Source organism: Condylura cristata, unplaced genomic scaffold, assembly GCF_000260355.1.
Source record: "Condylura cristata isolate star-nosed mole 26May11 unplaced genomic scaffold, ConCri1.0 scaffold00005, whole genome shotgun sequence".
Lineage (NCBI taxonomy): Eukaryota > Metazoa > Chordata > Mammalia > Eulipotyphla > Talpidae > Condylura > Condylura cristata.
The window spans coordinates 49,911,562-49,929,061 of record NW_004567106.1 but is presented as its reverse complement, the minus strand read 5'-3'; the positions used below and the strand labels follow the sequence as shown (position 1 = coordinate 49,929,061).

General features: G+C 32.6%; 1 protein-coding gene across 9 annotated transcripts in view; it reads right to left on the bottom strand.

Moving 5' to 3' along the window:
- FOXP2 (forkhead box P2) overlaps positions 1-17,500 on the bottom strand; it is a 244,664-nt gene that overhangs the window by 9,863 nt on the left and 217,301 nt on the right. For all 9 annotated transcript variants that reach the window (XM_004676956.1, XM_004676957.2, XM_004676959.2 and 6 more), the window contains one exon: positions 16,908-17,071. In XM_004676956.1, the coding sequence (XP_004677013.1) occupies positions 16,908-17,071 (164 nt within the window). The remainder of the gene's footprint in view (positions 1-16,907; positions 17,072-17,500) is intronic.

The window sequence follows — 17,500 nt, the reverse complement described above, 5'->3', positions numbered from 1 at the left end:
CGGCTTTGAGGATAAAATGCTTGGGTTTTCATCCTGGCTCTTTTAATTCCTACTTGTGTGCCTTTTGGAATGTTGCATGACATTCCTGAAACCTCTATTTGCTGAAATCATTTCTTAATATATGTAAGCTAGATGATGCATTGCCTGATTTGTATGTGATTAATAAATGTTTGATACAGTCATTATTGTAACTTAAAAAACTTTAGGAAAAAAGGTGTGGCATAAATACATGAGTTAGTTTTTAAACATTGTTTGAACTTAATTTGTTCTAAAAATATTTTAGTTCTTTTCCCAGAGTGAGTTGTTTAATGACTATATCTGAAAAATCATATAACAATGATATATGTATTCCACATATCAGATACCAGCATTACAGTTATTAAAGTAATGGCTTGTGACACTTCTTTGAAAGTATATTTAAAATAATAAAAGGAACTAAAAATGTAACTTATTACTATATTTATTCAAGTGATTTATTACACAATTCTAAACAATAAACACAAAGCCAAAAGTCCAAGTTATATCTGAAATCATTCCTGAATCAACACAGAAAAGTAAATTTCAAAATGGAAGGGCTGTCATTGAAATGTTCTATACACAGAACCTGGCTATTTATTCTCCTTGGCCAACCATTCAGGCCTCATCATTAGCTTGTCATTAAGATCATTAACAAACATGATTGAATGGTCCAGATCGGCATCACATTTGCTGGGCACATTTGGGCTTATGAAACCTGATAATATATATTCACCTGGGAAACCTTAAATAGATGAAATCAAGGATAAACTAAAAAGTGGATGTTTTGAAAGACCCATTAATATATATAAAAAGCCTGTTAGAAAATGAATATTTTTAAAAAAATTTATTTGTGCTGTGTATTGAGTCAAGTCCCTTGTGTCCACAGTAATGTAAAAACCGTTATTTTCATTTTGACAAGAAAAACCAAAAACATATTACCATTGTTACTTATTGTTAATCATTAATTCAATAAAAATGTATTGAGTGCTCTCTCTAAGTTACTGTGGGAGCATGTGAATATCAATCAAAAATGTGCATTCTAGTATAGAAGAAATATGGAATCAAATAACTACATGGGTGTCAGTCATAATAGTGCTAAAGAAAGTAGCAGTTAAGTAGAATTGGAGGAGTTAATATCTAAGAGAGATTATTTGCCTCTAAGAAGAATCCAGTGAATAGATACTTTTTAATGGAATTAAAGCAGTAAAAGTTTCACACAGACAAAAGAGGAAGTTTTGACTTTCTTGGTGATAAAACTCTTTTAGGGTTTCAAGAAGATCTACTCTAGATGACTTACACATTTACCATGTCATTTTGCCCCACTGATTTCAAATGTATGCATTACTCCTGTCAACAACTTCCGTCAACAACTATTTAAGATATTATGCAGATTAAACAGCAGTTCTTCAAAGGGCCCACAATAATACATAGAGTAGAAGGTACTTCAAGCAATCAAAGGATCAGTTGTTTCCAGGAGTAAAACAAGTAACATTTTTAGTTTTTAATTTATTTCAATTAATTTATTTATATATATTTTACATCGTTGTCCATTTTAAAACAATGCTTACATTTTTCTTCCTTCAGGTGTAGACCCCATAGAACTCACCCCCCATTCACCAATGCACTGTTGCCACAGTCCCCTGTGATCCTTCCTCCCACCTACAGATCCTTCTACTGCAGGATGTCTCTGGTTTATAATTGTCTGTTTTTGTTTAAAACAAATGACATTTTAAGTGAGGACTTAGAATACTTTAAAAACTTATGAGCAAAAAGAAAGAAGAAAAAATAGAGATTGTATTGTTTCATTTGTGAGTAAATAATAATAAGTGATTTGTTTTTCATATATATTAAGGCTGAAGTCTACACAGTATGGTTGGGTGATTTACCAGCCATGTGGTTATTTGTGCCAAGCATCTGTATTGTTACAGATTTAAGAATACCAACCTTGGCACAAAAGAACACCAATACAAGGGAAATATGTGATTACTTTGATAGTGATTTTAGTCATTCTTTCAAACCTGATAATCTATCATATTTTAAAGTAGATTATGTAACCTTATATTTGATATTAGAGACAGTTATCCATGTGTCAAATAATGGCTATCTTTTCACATTAGAATTCAGGAACTCACTGTAAACAATTTAAAAAGTGTTTTTTCTATGAAGCAGAGATTTCAAAATGAACTATTTCTTTAGTTTACAGACTATTTACTATGGAAAAGCAGTTGAAATATTATGTTTTTCACTTAAATGAGGCTTACCAACCTACTAATTTGATATAACTTATACTCACAGATAATTTAGGGGAAAAATAAGTACTTAGTGATGGAGAGATATAAATTCTGTTTTTATTTTCTGACAGATACAAAGGTCAGTAACAATATGTAAGTACTTCTATATGAAACACTGGACTTGGGGTCAATATGGACAACAGGTCCTGTTCCATAGAGTTTTTAGTCCAGTAGAAGAAATTAGAAGCATATAAAGTAACTTTGCTACCAGGCAAAATGTGGTCTTTTATTACAGTAGACAGAGTTCTGACAAGAGATAAATTTTGCCCGTATAGTAAGTGAATGTTCTAAGGAGGAGGGAGGTGTCATTTCAGTGGGCTTTGAAATATATGGGAATGATGTTATGCAGAGTTGAAGAAAAGGGCATAGAGTGAAAATGGGAAAATTGGAGAATCTTGGAGAATCTTAGAGGTACTGTGGAAACCTAGGAGTGTGTAGAGGCTCTGGAGAAAGGAGGGGTAGTAAAAAAAAAAAAAAAAAGTGTTAGAACACAGGTCAAGGTCAGGTAGTGGAGGGCCCTTGAGTTGCTTTTTATGGAGTTTAAAATTTATCCTCTGCCAACTGAAGGACTATTGAGGATTTTTGAGCATGGCAGTGAAAAGATGGAAGTTTTAGAATATTAGGACACTGGAGGTAGTTTACCATTTGGGCACTTACTGAACTGTGTTATAACGATGGTCAGGATTAAGGAGGCAGGATTAGAAACTCGGGAGAAAAATGAAGAACTTAAACCATAGGTTTTATAGTAAAACGTTTTGCATTGGTTGTGCCTGTGAAATCGTTTCCTTTTATAAATTACCAAGGAAACAGAAGGACTTAAATCTTTTCTTTTTATTTTAAAGTCTGGGTTCTTATGATATTTTAAAGAAAACTAGTTTGAATTTGAAGACTTGAATATCAAGGGAAAAGAGCATAAACATGTGCATTTTTGCAAATGCAAAAATCAAGTATTTCCAAAGAGGGCTTGCACAAAAAGAGATAACTTACCTTTTTAAAGGTAAGTATGTAAATCTACTCTGGTCTTGCTAATAATCTCCAAATAATTTGGTGACTTTGAAAAATACCCCTATCTTAAAATCAGTTTGAAGAGGAGTGAACTTTAAAATATAGATCCCAAATCCCTGTTTAATCTTCCTTTGTAAATGTTTCTCTCTAGGCAGCTTGCCCAAGCCAAGACAAAGGAATTATTATCTAGTCTGTATATAAGGCAATGTATATGTATGTCTTAGTTATCTTTATGTATATCCTCATATCCTTTGTACCAATATTCTCTTTCTTCAATCCTGTTTAATACTAGGATGAAAATTTTAAGACTCCCATATTTAAGGCAAAAAAGGTTATCAGTAATTTCATAAAGTTCAACTTAAAAATTAACTTCACGTTGGGCTCCCTGGTGGTGCAACGGGGTAAAGCACCAAATTATGAAGCTCTCTGAAGCCATTGCTGCACGAGCTGACCCACAAGGCACAGCAGAACTCTCCTGACCTGCCCGCTGCTCCCCTCGGCAGTGTATTTCAGTAGATCTGCCTGTTCTGCTCCCCATTGTCTCTGGTGAATCCTCTCACCCCATACCTCTGGCCTGTACCCCAGTTCTGTAAGCATAAGTAAATAAATCTTAAAAAAAAAAACACTTCATATTAATAATTCAAACTACGTCTCTTAAGACTTTTCTGATTCTCTTGTGTATGCACACACTTAGGTCTCTGAATTCACAATTTTGTTATGATCATCATTATTATGTATCTATCCATCCCTGTTTTAGAGTTTTATCTCTTTGTAAGTATAAGATCATCTGCCAGTTTCCAGTAGAATATAGTGAATTAGTAAGTGCTCAGTAAATGTTCTTTCAGCTCAAATGAATGAAACATCTCTCTTCCTCAAAGCCTGTAGCACAGTAGAATGCAAAATAGCAGTTGATTTTATATTATAGTTTAATCTCTGTGTTATAGCCTGTCCTCTGTAATGGCATATATCAAAAAACAGAGAGGACATGCTACATTAAGTGACTATTTTGTTGCCTAAAGAAATGTTGCTTCTTTAAGTTGTGAAATTTATAAGTACCCAAGGCACCAATGAAAGGAAGAAGAAATTATAATGTTTGCCTACACCCTAAAGCAAAAAGTCAAATTATAATGAGAAAGTTTATATTTTCAGATTGTGGTCACACAATAGATTCCCCAGAGGAATGTAAATTGTCTTCATTTCTCTTTATTTAAGGTTAAGTAAAAGATGCTATAAATTGTTTTCTTTAGAACAAGAAGGTATTATGAGCAAAGTTCTCTTAATATGTTCAAATTTTTTTATAGTTAATAGATATCAGAACATAGAATCTGAACAGTGTTTCATTATTTAGTTATTATTAAATGTAATGATTAAAATATTTATATGGTGTAACTTTATGAGAATTTCAGTAGTGAATACAAATTTCATTATATTTCAGAAAACAATATTTATTAATATCATAAAGCTAACGATAAAAATTTAAGTGTTAATATTGTTATAGATATCATCAAATGCTATCAAGAAAAACTTTTAAAAACCATAGTTCTTATCTATACTATGGGCAATTTCAGGAAATATAAAGTTAATTTTTATCAAACATTTATAGCAAAGACTAAATGTCAGGCTGATTGAAACTAAAATTGTTTTTATGTGGCTTACTCACTATAGGATACCCCTGTATACAGTTTCTTTAGATAATTTTAGTTTTGAGAAAATATTTAATACACTTAATATAATGTACCTATTGAGGAAAAGATAATTCATGGATTTTTACAAAGAGATATATTTAATAAAAATCCTGTGAGAAAAATTTTAAACATTTCCTTTGTCCAGTTGTACCTGAGGGATTTAAATATTTCCATCAGTAACTGTAGATCATTAGCATAAATATGTTACTTGGTTAATATTCAAAAAGCTATCTTTAACAGTAGGGCCCTAATGCTTTAATTTTTTTTTTTAAGATTTATTTATTTATTTGTACAGAACTGGGGTACAGGCCAGAGATGCGGAGGGTGAGAGGATTCATCAGAGACAGAGTGGGGTACAGAACAGGCAGATGGACAAAGTACACTGCTGAGGGGAGCAGTGGGCAGGTCAGGAGAGGTCTGCCTCTCCATGTGGATCTCCTCCGGGGCAGGCAAGGAAACAAACTCATGCGGAAGTGGCTTAAGCTTCTTTGTGCTGTGCTTTAACCCGCTGCGCCACCAGGGAGGGCCCCTAATGCTTTAATTTTTACTATAAAAACGGATTTTGTTTGACCCATTATGGCACTTTTCATTTTGTAAAATTAACGATATATATATATATATATATATATATATATATATATATGTGTGTACTATATATATATATATATACACACACACATATACATACATGACTTTGTGAAACACTGAATGTATTAAAATTAGTGTAACTCTTCATCCATGCATCTATTTTCCACTCAATTCAGTGTATTCAAGTCCTTGATTTTATGGTTTCTTGATCTCTCCTTTCATTGAATTTAGTTCTGGTATCTTTGACTTACATTAGATAGATTGGCTACTCCAGTAAAAAAATGTTTATAATCATATCAATTCTTCTTTATCTCTTAGTTGTGTCCTAATTATTGGTTGATGGCTCTTCAAAATATCAAAATAGACTAAATATTACTTCACACTAATGCTGTCTGTTGCATAGGTTTTGAATATTTAAGAGGAGATACCCAGAGAACTTGGAATTTTCTTATTTTTTTTAAGTAGATAAAGTCATATTTATTACCTGGCACTTATTTTTTTTAAGGAGGTGAAATGACATTTATTATTTACCATACTTTCTAAGAGTCAGGTCACTGAAAAGAGCTTAGTTAATTTATTCTGGCTTAAGATATCTCATAAGTTGCAGTCAAGATATCACCTACGGCTTTGGTTATCTAAAGGCTTGACTGGTGTGTGGTAACATATACTTCAAGGCCGTGATCTTACACCTGTAAGTCAAATGCATTGTTACAAACTAATGTTATCTCAATTAAAAAAAAAGTCTTGACTGGGCTGAAGGATCTGTTCCAAAGTTCATTCACATGGCTATTGGTAGCAGGTTCTGATGTGGAATAACAGTTTCAAGATGGGCTTTTCTTTCAACTGTATACAGTGTCTATTTATTTAGCACAAAGCTGCTGAATGAATAGTGATAATTACTAGTATGTGTTTGAATAATATTTATTCAATCAGTTCAAATTTGCCAATAGCAAGACCTTCATGCTTACTACATAAATATCATTGTTTTGAAGATATAAAATTGAAAGTATACACACAGGACTCTTTTTTTTTTTAAAGATAGAAATATTTAGTTTCATGAGGCTTAATTTTTGTTTATGTTTGTTGTATTTTTGAGTAGCTAATATGCATTCACTGATATCTTAGAAGATCTAATTTTATCAAACAAAACTTTTAAGTAATTTTCAATAGTTTTGTGGGAAAATTAATAAAATAACTGATGCTCATTTAAAAAGCATAGGAAAAAAATGAAGATGGTAACAATTCAATTTTACTCATTTCCTTTTAGTATACATACAAGAAAATGATATTATATACATATATATTAAATATTTATTTATGCACAGAGAACTGGGATATAGACCATAGGTGCAAGGTGGTGAGAGGATTCACCAGAGACAGAGTGGGGAGCAGAACAGGCAGATTAACAAAGTACACTGCTAAGGGGTACAGTGGGTGAGAAAGGAGATTTCTGCTGTGCCATACTGGTCACCTCCTTGGCTGGCGATTGAACTCGTTCTAAATTGGCTGCAACTGGCTAGCATTGTAGTGCTCTGCTTTAACCCATTGTGTCACCAGGCAGAGCCCAGATATAATTATATTTTTAATTTAGTAATTTATTTATAAAATTGGTGAATCTAGTTAGCACAATTTGTATAAAGTCAGCTTAAATGAGAACCAAACCTTGTTACTTAAACATTTGAACTTTAAGAGTAATACTTTGTTTTCCATTTAGGATGTATTTGTTTATTTAATACATCATAGAAATAGCTAATATGTAAAATTAAAGGTTTAAGTGGAAAAGTTTTATTTTAAAAGAAAAAAAAATAGTACTTTTCAAATGGAAACTGATGTTAGGCTAATGTGAGTAATTAAATAGCTAAAGTTACTCATATGTCATAAAGGAATTATTTAATTCTACCTAACATTTTATTTGTTTTAAAATGATAAACCTGATTTCTTCTATTAAAATCTTGCCTTTATATTAGAAATTTATGCACACAGAAGAAAACCATATAATTAAAAACAACTAGAGATGATAAATTAGTACTTATTTTATGAATTTAGAAATCATACCACATCTTTACCAATGTGGCTCATTGTTTTCTAACTTATTATTTTTGAAGATTGTTTTCTCTCCTGTATATTAAAGTAATGCTTACCAAAAAATTCTAGTGTGAAATGTGAAATGAATCGATTTGTTTTGAATTGAATGTAACATTTCTTAATTCTGTATTTTTTTTTAAGATGTAGACATTTAGTTTTGATTGCAAAGCATTATTTTCAGATAACTGTAATAAAAGTTTCTCTTATGACACACTGCCGGATATAAGGACACAGTTTATAATTGTATCCTCTATCCCAATAGATCTGACTCCCAGATAGAGTCTCAAAGGTCCACATAAAATCAACAGAAGTTCTAAGAAATATAACAGAAAGGTTGGTTAAGGTTAATGAAATATTAAGTTTATAAGTTGCATGCATAAACATGTATAACAAAATTTCTCATTTCTCTAAGATTTTGTGTCCTTAACTTCAGCATTATATTGAAATTTATTCAAATTTATGCACCATTGTTTAAAGAAACTGGATATTACATGATTTGGAGGCCTACTCCCAAATGATTTCAGATAGCTTTACTGTAGTGCTGATTGGAAACACACACACACACACATACTCACAACAAAATTCTTTAAGATTTACCATTCTATTTGATTTATCAAAGTGATAGATGTGACCAAAACAGTTTTAATGAAACAAAAATATATATCTAATTATTTAAATACTGTGCACAGGCCCGCCCTGGTGGTGCAAAGGGTTAGGACATAGCACTGCAAGCTAGCCACAGCTACTTCAGTGCAAGTTTGATCCCCACCCCAGAGGTGACCCACATGGCACAGCAAACCTCTCCTGACCTGCCCTCTGCTCCCCTCAGCAGTGTAATTCCTCGATCTGCCTGTTCTGCTCCCCACTCAGCCTCTCACCACCACAGCACCTCTGGCTTGTACTCCAGTTCTGTATGTATAAATAAATAAATCTTTTAAAAATAATACAAATAAATATTGTGCCCAATCTCAAAACCAAAATAAGTTGACACTTGGGATACAATTGGTAACATTCTATTTTGTGTGTCATTAAAAACAAAAAAAACTTGCTAGAAATACTCAAATGTGAGTGTGTTTGCATAGCTATTCTCTTGAAAAGAAAAATAGACATACAACCATTAAAGTCAGCCTTGCTGCTACTCCAAAATGCATCTGAGCAATTCATTCAGAAACTATATTTCTGCCTGTTACTTAGACTGAATTACAGTCAGAAATGTCAGGAAGCATTGTATGAGTACATAAGGTTGATGTTCTTATTTCTGTTTCTCTGCTTGACCATTTGGATTCAGGCTCCTTGAATATCTTTACCTCAGAGACCTAGAGTTGGGTCTATAGCTATGGCAAGCCCTTCCCAAGGGCTTTTTCCAGACTCTTGTCCATTTCCCTTGGCCAAACTGCCTGATGGGATGCTGCCAATCTACCGTTGCTGATGCTGCATGAAGCTGTCCTCTGTATATCTTCACAGACTTCTCTCAGGAAGATTATAATATATTTCTCATCATCAGGTCAAACTAATCACTGAGGTTGGTTGCTGGAACTATTTTTTCCTCATATTAAACCATACGACTGACTCTGAGTGTGTTCTTATTTTCCTGAATATACTTAACTACACTCTTTATTCTAAACATCAGAATGCCATAGAGAGTAAATACAATATTTGATTTTTAGGCTTAATCTAGAACATTAGGTATATCTCTGACTTAATAATTAATAAAAAGGATCTTATCTTTAATATTGCAAGTATGAATTTATTAATAGTAAGATAACTGTGTGACTACTGATTATGTTTCCATTAGTGTGTTGCTGATGGTATTCCACTTTTAGTCTTTGAGGCATGTTATGCTAAACTGTTTTATTACCTTTGCTTATATAAATGATTTAATTATATCCTAACACTAGAAAATGCTTATAGGTTGTAGGAATCCTGAGATAATATTTTAAGCTATGTTCACTGGTGTCAAAGTATTCAAATATATCATAGTACTTGGATGGTCAATTTTAAATTCTTTCAAAGTAGTTTAAAAAACACATATTATTTTAACATACACTGAAACACAACCTAATTATGTAAATTGTCTTTACATCAATATTCTACAATGAAGTTTACTTTATAGTATTAAGTATTTTTAGTTATAAAACGTCTGTGGTCCACTTCCCAAGCCCAATGACAAAAGCCAAAGTTAAAATACCATGTGGATATGCAAAACCTTCATTTTTATCTGGCACTAGAAGTTAGAAAACATTAATACTGAACAGCAATATCCATGCTTTAAAAAATTTAGTCAAAGACTTTTGACCCTTAGAAAAAGAAAATTTCTAAGGCTCAACTAGTGTTAGTGGAAATGATGATGTACCTTCTAACAAAATATCTCCTTTAGATATAAAACAGAAGCAGTAAGCTACAATACTGTCAGCTAAAATTTTTAGACACACTTTGCCTAAATTGTGGGGATTCATACCACAGATGTCAGATATCATCTGTATGTAGTTCTATAAAAATCCTTCAAAACCCTATAGGAACCCACAAATTTCTACAATTGGCACTGTGGGGATACAACACTTTTTAGCTGAAGGCACTGTACCTCTAGGAAGATCTTTTTATTAAGAGGAACTAGAATGGATTGTGAGTGCCACATATGGGGACTGGAATAATGTAAAAAAGAACAGCAGCTACTGAACCATACTTGTAGCACTCAAAAAAAAAAAAAGATGATAAAGAGCTGACATAATCATAAGTTCTCTACAATCACTTTAGAACAAGTTCTCAAAGCTAACTAGCAAAGTTAATGAAAAAGTTTAGAGATTAAATAAAAATGGAATTAAATCATAAAAAAAAACATTATGAGGCCCAGAAATGTTAGGAAAAAAAAAACACAAAAAACTAAAGGTGAATGAAAACATGTGAATTAGAAAATCTGTGAAAATATCTGTAGCAAAAAACTGCTGTAGATTTAGAACTTCATAATGCAGCTTAATGATTCAAGCTATCAGGGATTTAAAAAAAAATAAAGCAGGTTTAACAGGCATGAAAACAATGAGAGCATTCCATTTGCTCAAGTTATCTATCACTTTCAACTGCTTTCTTCTAAAATACAGAGTCACTCCCATTTCAAAAATGCTTCTGTCCACAGAGAAATCTAAGATCTCTAGATGTTTTATATAAAATATTCCTAAAAATGTGTATGGTCTGTATATGTAGCTACAATTATTCATTTAAATTTTAAGGCATTCAAAGAGAATCAGGGTTATATCATATACTTGAATATTTTCATTATGTTTCCAAACAATTCACAATTTATAATAGATATTCAATAACATTTTACAAAATCAGAATCTGCCTTTGGATGTCAGATATTATTGTCAGGAGAGTCTTAATCATACCATTGGAGTCATATAACAACTAAGATTCTCAAGAAGGAAAGGGTGTTCTAAAGATAGCTGGGATGTATGATATATAGAAAGTTCTGGGGCATAGAAAATCGGTGTTTATTAATCTAACAGATTAATGTCCTCTCCAATGTGGCTCTGTAGTAATACTACACTACTCCTTTAATGTGATGCATTCAGCCTCTGATTCCTTGCCCTAAAATTTTGGGTTCTAAGGATACAACACATTTGTTGAGTCTTATATGAGCCACATTAATATTCTAACTTTATAAAGAAGATCCTTAAACTCAAACTTCAAATAGTTGCTTTAATAAGAGGGAGAATATAACAATCACCTGCAACTAGTATAGGTATTAGCAAGTAGAACTTTCAAATGACACAGAGGCTAAGAGGACTCAGGATGACTAGTAAGGAATGATCTCAACACTCTAACAGTGGGAGGCTCCAATAATCAGAAAGGGAGCTACATGACAAAGGAAGACTTTGTGCATGAAAACTTCAGTACAAACCAGCTCAGGAAAGACATTTATTTTGATCTCTAAAAACAAAATTTGAAAGTATAAAAATGGGAATTTCACTTAACATTTTTATAAGAAAAAAAGGCAATTGAGTCAATGTACTGATAGTGTGAAAGTGAAGAAACAAATGCTTAATAAATACACAACCAAACTGAACTAACGTAGTCTGTTCATCATTAAATTCCTCTTTTTGCTTCAGGTTTGGGAGGAGAGAAAACAGACTGACTCCACCAGTATGAGTTCACTGTCCAGGTACTGCAAGTGTTTTCTTTTTTCATCCACTTAAGTCTAACTTGTGGGTAAAGAAAGTTAAGTTGAAATCATTTGCATTTAAAAACTATCAATCCTAACTCTTTAAGTAGTTTTTAGATAGGCAAGTGGCACAAAATGTGAATCTTAAGTCATTTTTTATCCATGTTCTACAGAAACCTGAAAAGTGAAGTAATCTAAGAATATTTCCATTGAGATGCATAAGGAGAAAGTATTCTAAATTGTGGAGGCCCATAGCTCAGATTCTTAAATGTTATTTTTTTTAAGGTGCAATAGAAAATAGCTTTAAAATTTATCTGATTGAAAAGTGTCAAAACAAACTTCAAAAATTATTATGTAGAATTTATATGATACCTCCTGGTTCTAACCTTTCCCATTTTTTGCTAAAATCCCTGTGAACATTCATCTGAGTTATATATATTTACCTCAATAATTTATTTTTTTTCTTTTTCAGTTCACCTTCAACAAGATTCAAAAAGAAATTTTTAAAGATCTGGGAGGATAATCACAAATGAGGTGAAGGGGTTTGCTACTTTGTATTCACATACATTTAGGCAGCTATAAAATACATAATAACTAAATAACCAAAATTAAAAAAAAAAACAAAAACGAAAAACTTCACTAGTGTGCTCTACAAATACTTAGAAAGTCTTGTGTCTCCCTTATATAATTAAATAATTATATTTAACTATCTCCTCTTTCACAAAATCTAGTGTTTTGCCTTTTTCTTCAGAGTCCTAAGAGAACCCTGTTTTTTTTCACTTTCTGAAGTTAAACCATTTCCAATTAACTGTCCCCTGGCACTTGATTTTTCATAATCAGTGTTACAGTTACAATCCTACCTTGGATGGTGTAATGTGCTAAGGGTTTTAAATGTAATGTGTCTAAAATGCAGACATTGTCCTTAATCTAGAGACGATGCAAAATGAGCAGGTTTCCCTGCACGAACACATGTGCTCACACACATGCTGTATTCGTCCTAGCAATGGGATAAGGAGCAAGCATGGGGGCACAGTGCAGGTTCTGACAACAAAATTACTTTGGAGAGCTTCCTAGGAAAACAGAACTAGGCCCTTAAGAAAAGGTAGGGCTGGGGTAAAGGAAAGAAGATGGAAAACAGAAAAAGCAAACTGCAGAAAGGCAAATTGTTAAGGCAAATAAGTGCTTGTCTGGCAACTTCTTCATTTAGGGCATTGTAACAGTGAAAAAAAAGTGGATGGCAAGTGCTAAGTGTGGAGCATTGAATTGAAGAAGGCGGGTAATCATGTGGCCTCACCTGCTGTCCAAAACCAATAGCACCAACCTAAACTCCACACTCCTAACCCTTCAAAACATTCTCTCTATCAACCTCAAGGGTAAATCTATATTTTTCTTATGTTGGATTTTATTTTTTGGGTGTTGAATGAGACTAAACAAGCAAAAGTTTTGGGTGTTTTGTTTTTTTTTCCTAAGACCATTTCCTTGGTCTCAGCAAGGGAAATGCTGAACTCATGTGACCTGTTAAGCCTGTCCTCTCTTTCTTGTTGTGGTCTTTGAGATACTATGATTTTTCCTAGTTTCCTCTTTGATCCAGGAGTTCAAACTGGCTCTCTTGTTTTTGTACTTCCTTGCATAGCACTGCAAAAATTAAACTTCTACTTCTAGTCTCTACCAGCTCCAGCTCCAGAAATCCTACCGTGCATGAGTTTCATTCAGCTGAATTTCAGCACAACTCCAGATTACTCTTTCTTTTTTCTTTTTAATTAATTTAGTTTTTACATAATTCTTCATTTTGAGTATTTTTTTCTTTTTGGGTATAATTCCCGTGAACTTCCCACCACTAATTCACCCATGTGCCCTCACCATAGCCCCGTGTACTCTTCCCACCCCAGTTTTGATCCTATCCCCCTTCCTAGCCCCATCAAATGTCTCTGGTTTATAGCTGTTCACTTTTACTTTATTATGATTGCTTTTTTTTTTTTTTTTTTAGCCTGGTGCACAACTCAAGATCATAACATTAACCATCTGTACAGATGAAACCAATATTATAAATTGACATCGGAGACACTCAACTATCTGGTTCACTTCAGATACTCTTAAATTCTATATCCCTTTTTAAATTTTATATTCCTTTCAAACCTAATATGCAATGTTTTCAAGCCACATATCATGTGTTTCTGTCTGGGTTGGTATCTGTTTGAATTGTTCATTACCTAGAACCTCAGTTAAGGTTTCCATATCTCAAAAATCCCTTATCCTGCCACCTGAGTAAAGTGCTCCCACCATAAACTTCAGTCTCCCATTGTTCACTTTCATGGATATGAGAACTCCCATGCAGTATACGGGAAGGAGGGAGGAAATGAAGAGGGACTGTCAAGAAAAGTAACCACGTACTTACAGAGTGACTGGAAAATATAATTTAAAGTGTGAAATACTTTTATACTGTTTATAGTAACAATGAGGTCTGAAAAGGTAACATAAATCACTAACTATGCACATAACACTAGGCGGGACACAAGAGCAGTTATTATGTCCGAGATACTTGTTGCATTTATCAGAATCCTATGAGGTAGGCATTTTGCTACTTACCTCATTTTCAGCTGAGAAAACTGAGGAAAGAAATGAATGCTACTCAGCTGTGAAGTGCTAAACCTGGGAATGGAAGCCTAGAACCTATCATCAGAGCCCAATGCCAATACACTAGACCTCGCTGCCATTAATTTATAGTCCCATTAGTATAACTACTATTCTTGAAAATAACAAAAACATCCCACGATTCCATTTCAGGATACAGAAGTATACTGTTTAAATGTATAAAAATTCACTTCCGTTTAATTTTCAGAGTACTCTGAAATGTACTCTGAAATGAGCCATTCTCACAATCAATTTTTTCTTTGCCTCATAATGTATGGAAAATGTCTTAAGTTTAAGCATCATAAAAATGTAAATTTATATCTTTCCTGAAATCTATTTCCAACAATCCTAGGAAAACGTTCCTTTTATCTCTCTACGGAAAATACACATAAATATTTTTCACATGCTCAAATTCATAAAAATATAAACTGTAAAATACATTGACTGTGAACACTTTAGTTTTAAGACCCCACAGTGGCAGTATATCAGCCATTTAAATATACAATTTTTAAACATTGTTTTACATTATATGCATATTATTTTTTTCTTTGAGATAGTTCACAACTAAACTGTAAAGTAATAATAAAATGAAAAACCTAAATCAGCAAATATCAAATGAAAAAAACTAATAACTTAAGAATGCCATCATTTAGCCCAATTATTATTATTTTGGATTCTGAAGTATAACGTCTAATATACTATCTTATTTAATCATTATATTTTTATTTTAATATTTCTAACACTGACAATTATGTTAAAAATCACTTCTTTACATATTTTCTATAGATAGTCTAAAATAGCCACTTATATAGCGCCCACTGGCACAGGGAGTTACATCAATAGCTTAAACACTTTTATTATGAATGGCTTTCGTTTCTGTGAAATAGGTCTTTTTTTAAGAGGGAGAAAACAGGATCTAACTCTTGTTTGCTCTTTAAAGTTTTATTGTTTTAGCATTTTATACAGGGAGTGAGCATTAGCATACTCTGGAGAACTGCTGAAAGTAAAAGGCCTCAAGCTACCCACTGCATGGCAGATAGGATAAAGCAGGGATATAAAAACTTTTGTCTGATTGCTCACTTTCCTTGTTTTAGAGTAGTGCTACTCTCAAGAGCATATATTCATGTTCTTTCTACTTCGAGTTTTATTACTTCTTTTGTATTATTTAATACATCTAAAGACACTTCCAAAAGACAAATTTTTCCATTTTGAAAAAGTAATGGTTTGGAACCTGATAAAACACATTAATGTTCACAGTGTGTTTTTCACAAAGGTGATAGAGTAAAAGTGCTATAAAGCAATTAGGCACAAGATCTAAAAGACATTAATATGTCAGATAGAATAAGATGTTTAAAAAAAGTCAACAAAAATAATATCCTGTGAAAGGTCAAATGGAAATAGGCACGTATAAAAACATATTTCTCTTTTAGATCTTTAACTAGACATTTAATGGAAAAATAGGAAATATAAAAATGAGAGAAAGTATTATTCTTACCTTAATAACTGAGACTAGAAGTATATGATGTTTAACTCTAGGGAAGTTTAGGTATAAGTTAAAACTGATCCCATTTCCTCAATGGCATATGCACTTCATTTATTCAAATTCTAATTTTTTCCTCCTGAATTCTAAGTGTTACCAAGGTCAACACTTTTCAGTAAACAATAAACTGATATATTTGGCCTACTGAGTAAGGCCAGGCATTTTTTAAAGTGTCATACACATTTCTGAAATCCACAATACATCAATTTTTAATACATCTACTCTCTCAGCTCCATTAAAAAGATGGTAGGGGAAAGATTTTAGAGTAATTAATGATATAGTTAGCTGCTAAATATTAATAGGAATCGTAGTCTTGCATAAAATATAACATATAAACCTTGCCAATACAGACGCACCAGTAATTAAAGTTGAATATGTAATTACCCTGATTTATAAGACAGGCAAAAAGTTACACTTTACTAGCTTCTATGTAAACTGTGGGTAACAGTTAAACTTTGCATTTTACGGTTTATAAAAATGGGCAATATCTTGACTACAGTTCATAAATGGTTTAGAGACATATAATAGTAGTAAAAATTACGACAACTTATTCCATCATGAATATTCTTATTGCACCATACAAACCAAACTGTGATAATAACCCATAAGATGTAGACTCATCTTAGATACTGCTTTACACCCAAGAGAATATTAATACTACAAGGAATTTGTGAAGGACTACTAGGAAACTGGAGAGAATCTAAAAGATGTATTTAAAACTGCTTTCGATGCATTTTATCATATTATGAACATGGTGCAATATAGCTCCACCTAAACTTATATATATATATATATATATATATATATATATATTTACTTACATGGCATTAAAACCTCAGAAGAATACTAAAATTTGGCATCATATGAATATAGGTTCCTCTGGCTACCGAGACATAAACCGCACTTACATGTGAGGCTGAGGTGAGCAGCCCGGACTGCTGTTCCCATTGCTGTCAATGTGATCCAGGGAACCGTTGAGGTCTTCGTGGACAGCCTGAAGTAGGCCACTAGATGCATTATTGATCAGTCCGGGATTACTTAGCAAAGGTAAACTGCTCTCTGCCAAGGCAGCCTAGTAAAATGAAGAGGGTGTAAAACAACTTTTGAAAAATTCCTTAAAATAATTTTAAAAAATACATTATCTTCCTTTTAGTAGGTTCAGGTCACAATGTAGATATTTGGAAGCATTTAAATAAAATGTACGGGAAAGGCAAACATTCCTAATTGGCAACTTGTGGCAGAGATACCATTAAGTGAAATTTTAAAGGAAATAATGTGAAAATATAACAATAGTTCTCCTAGCTGAATTTTTTGCTCATATTTCAGCTTTCCACATAATGAAATGTTGTAGCCTCACATGCAGTGAAATGCTCCAAGATAATATAAGCAATTGCTCTGCTTTTTAAAAATGACCAGAACTTAACTCAAAATAAAGAAGTCCTGACATTTGCCTCCTCTGCATAAAAATTATATATTATAATTAAACTTTAAAGTTTTTGCC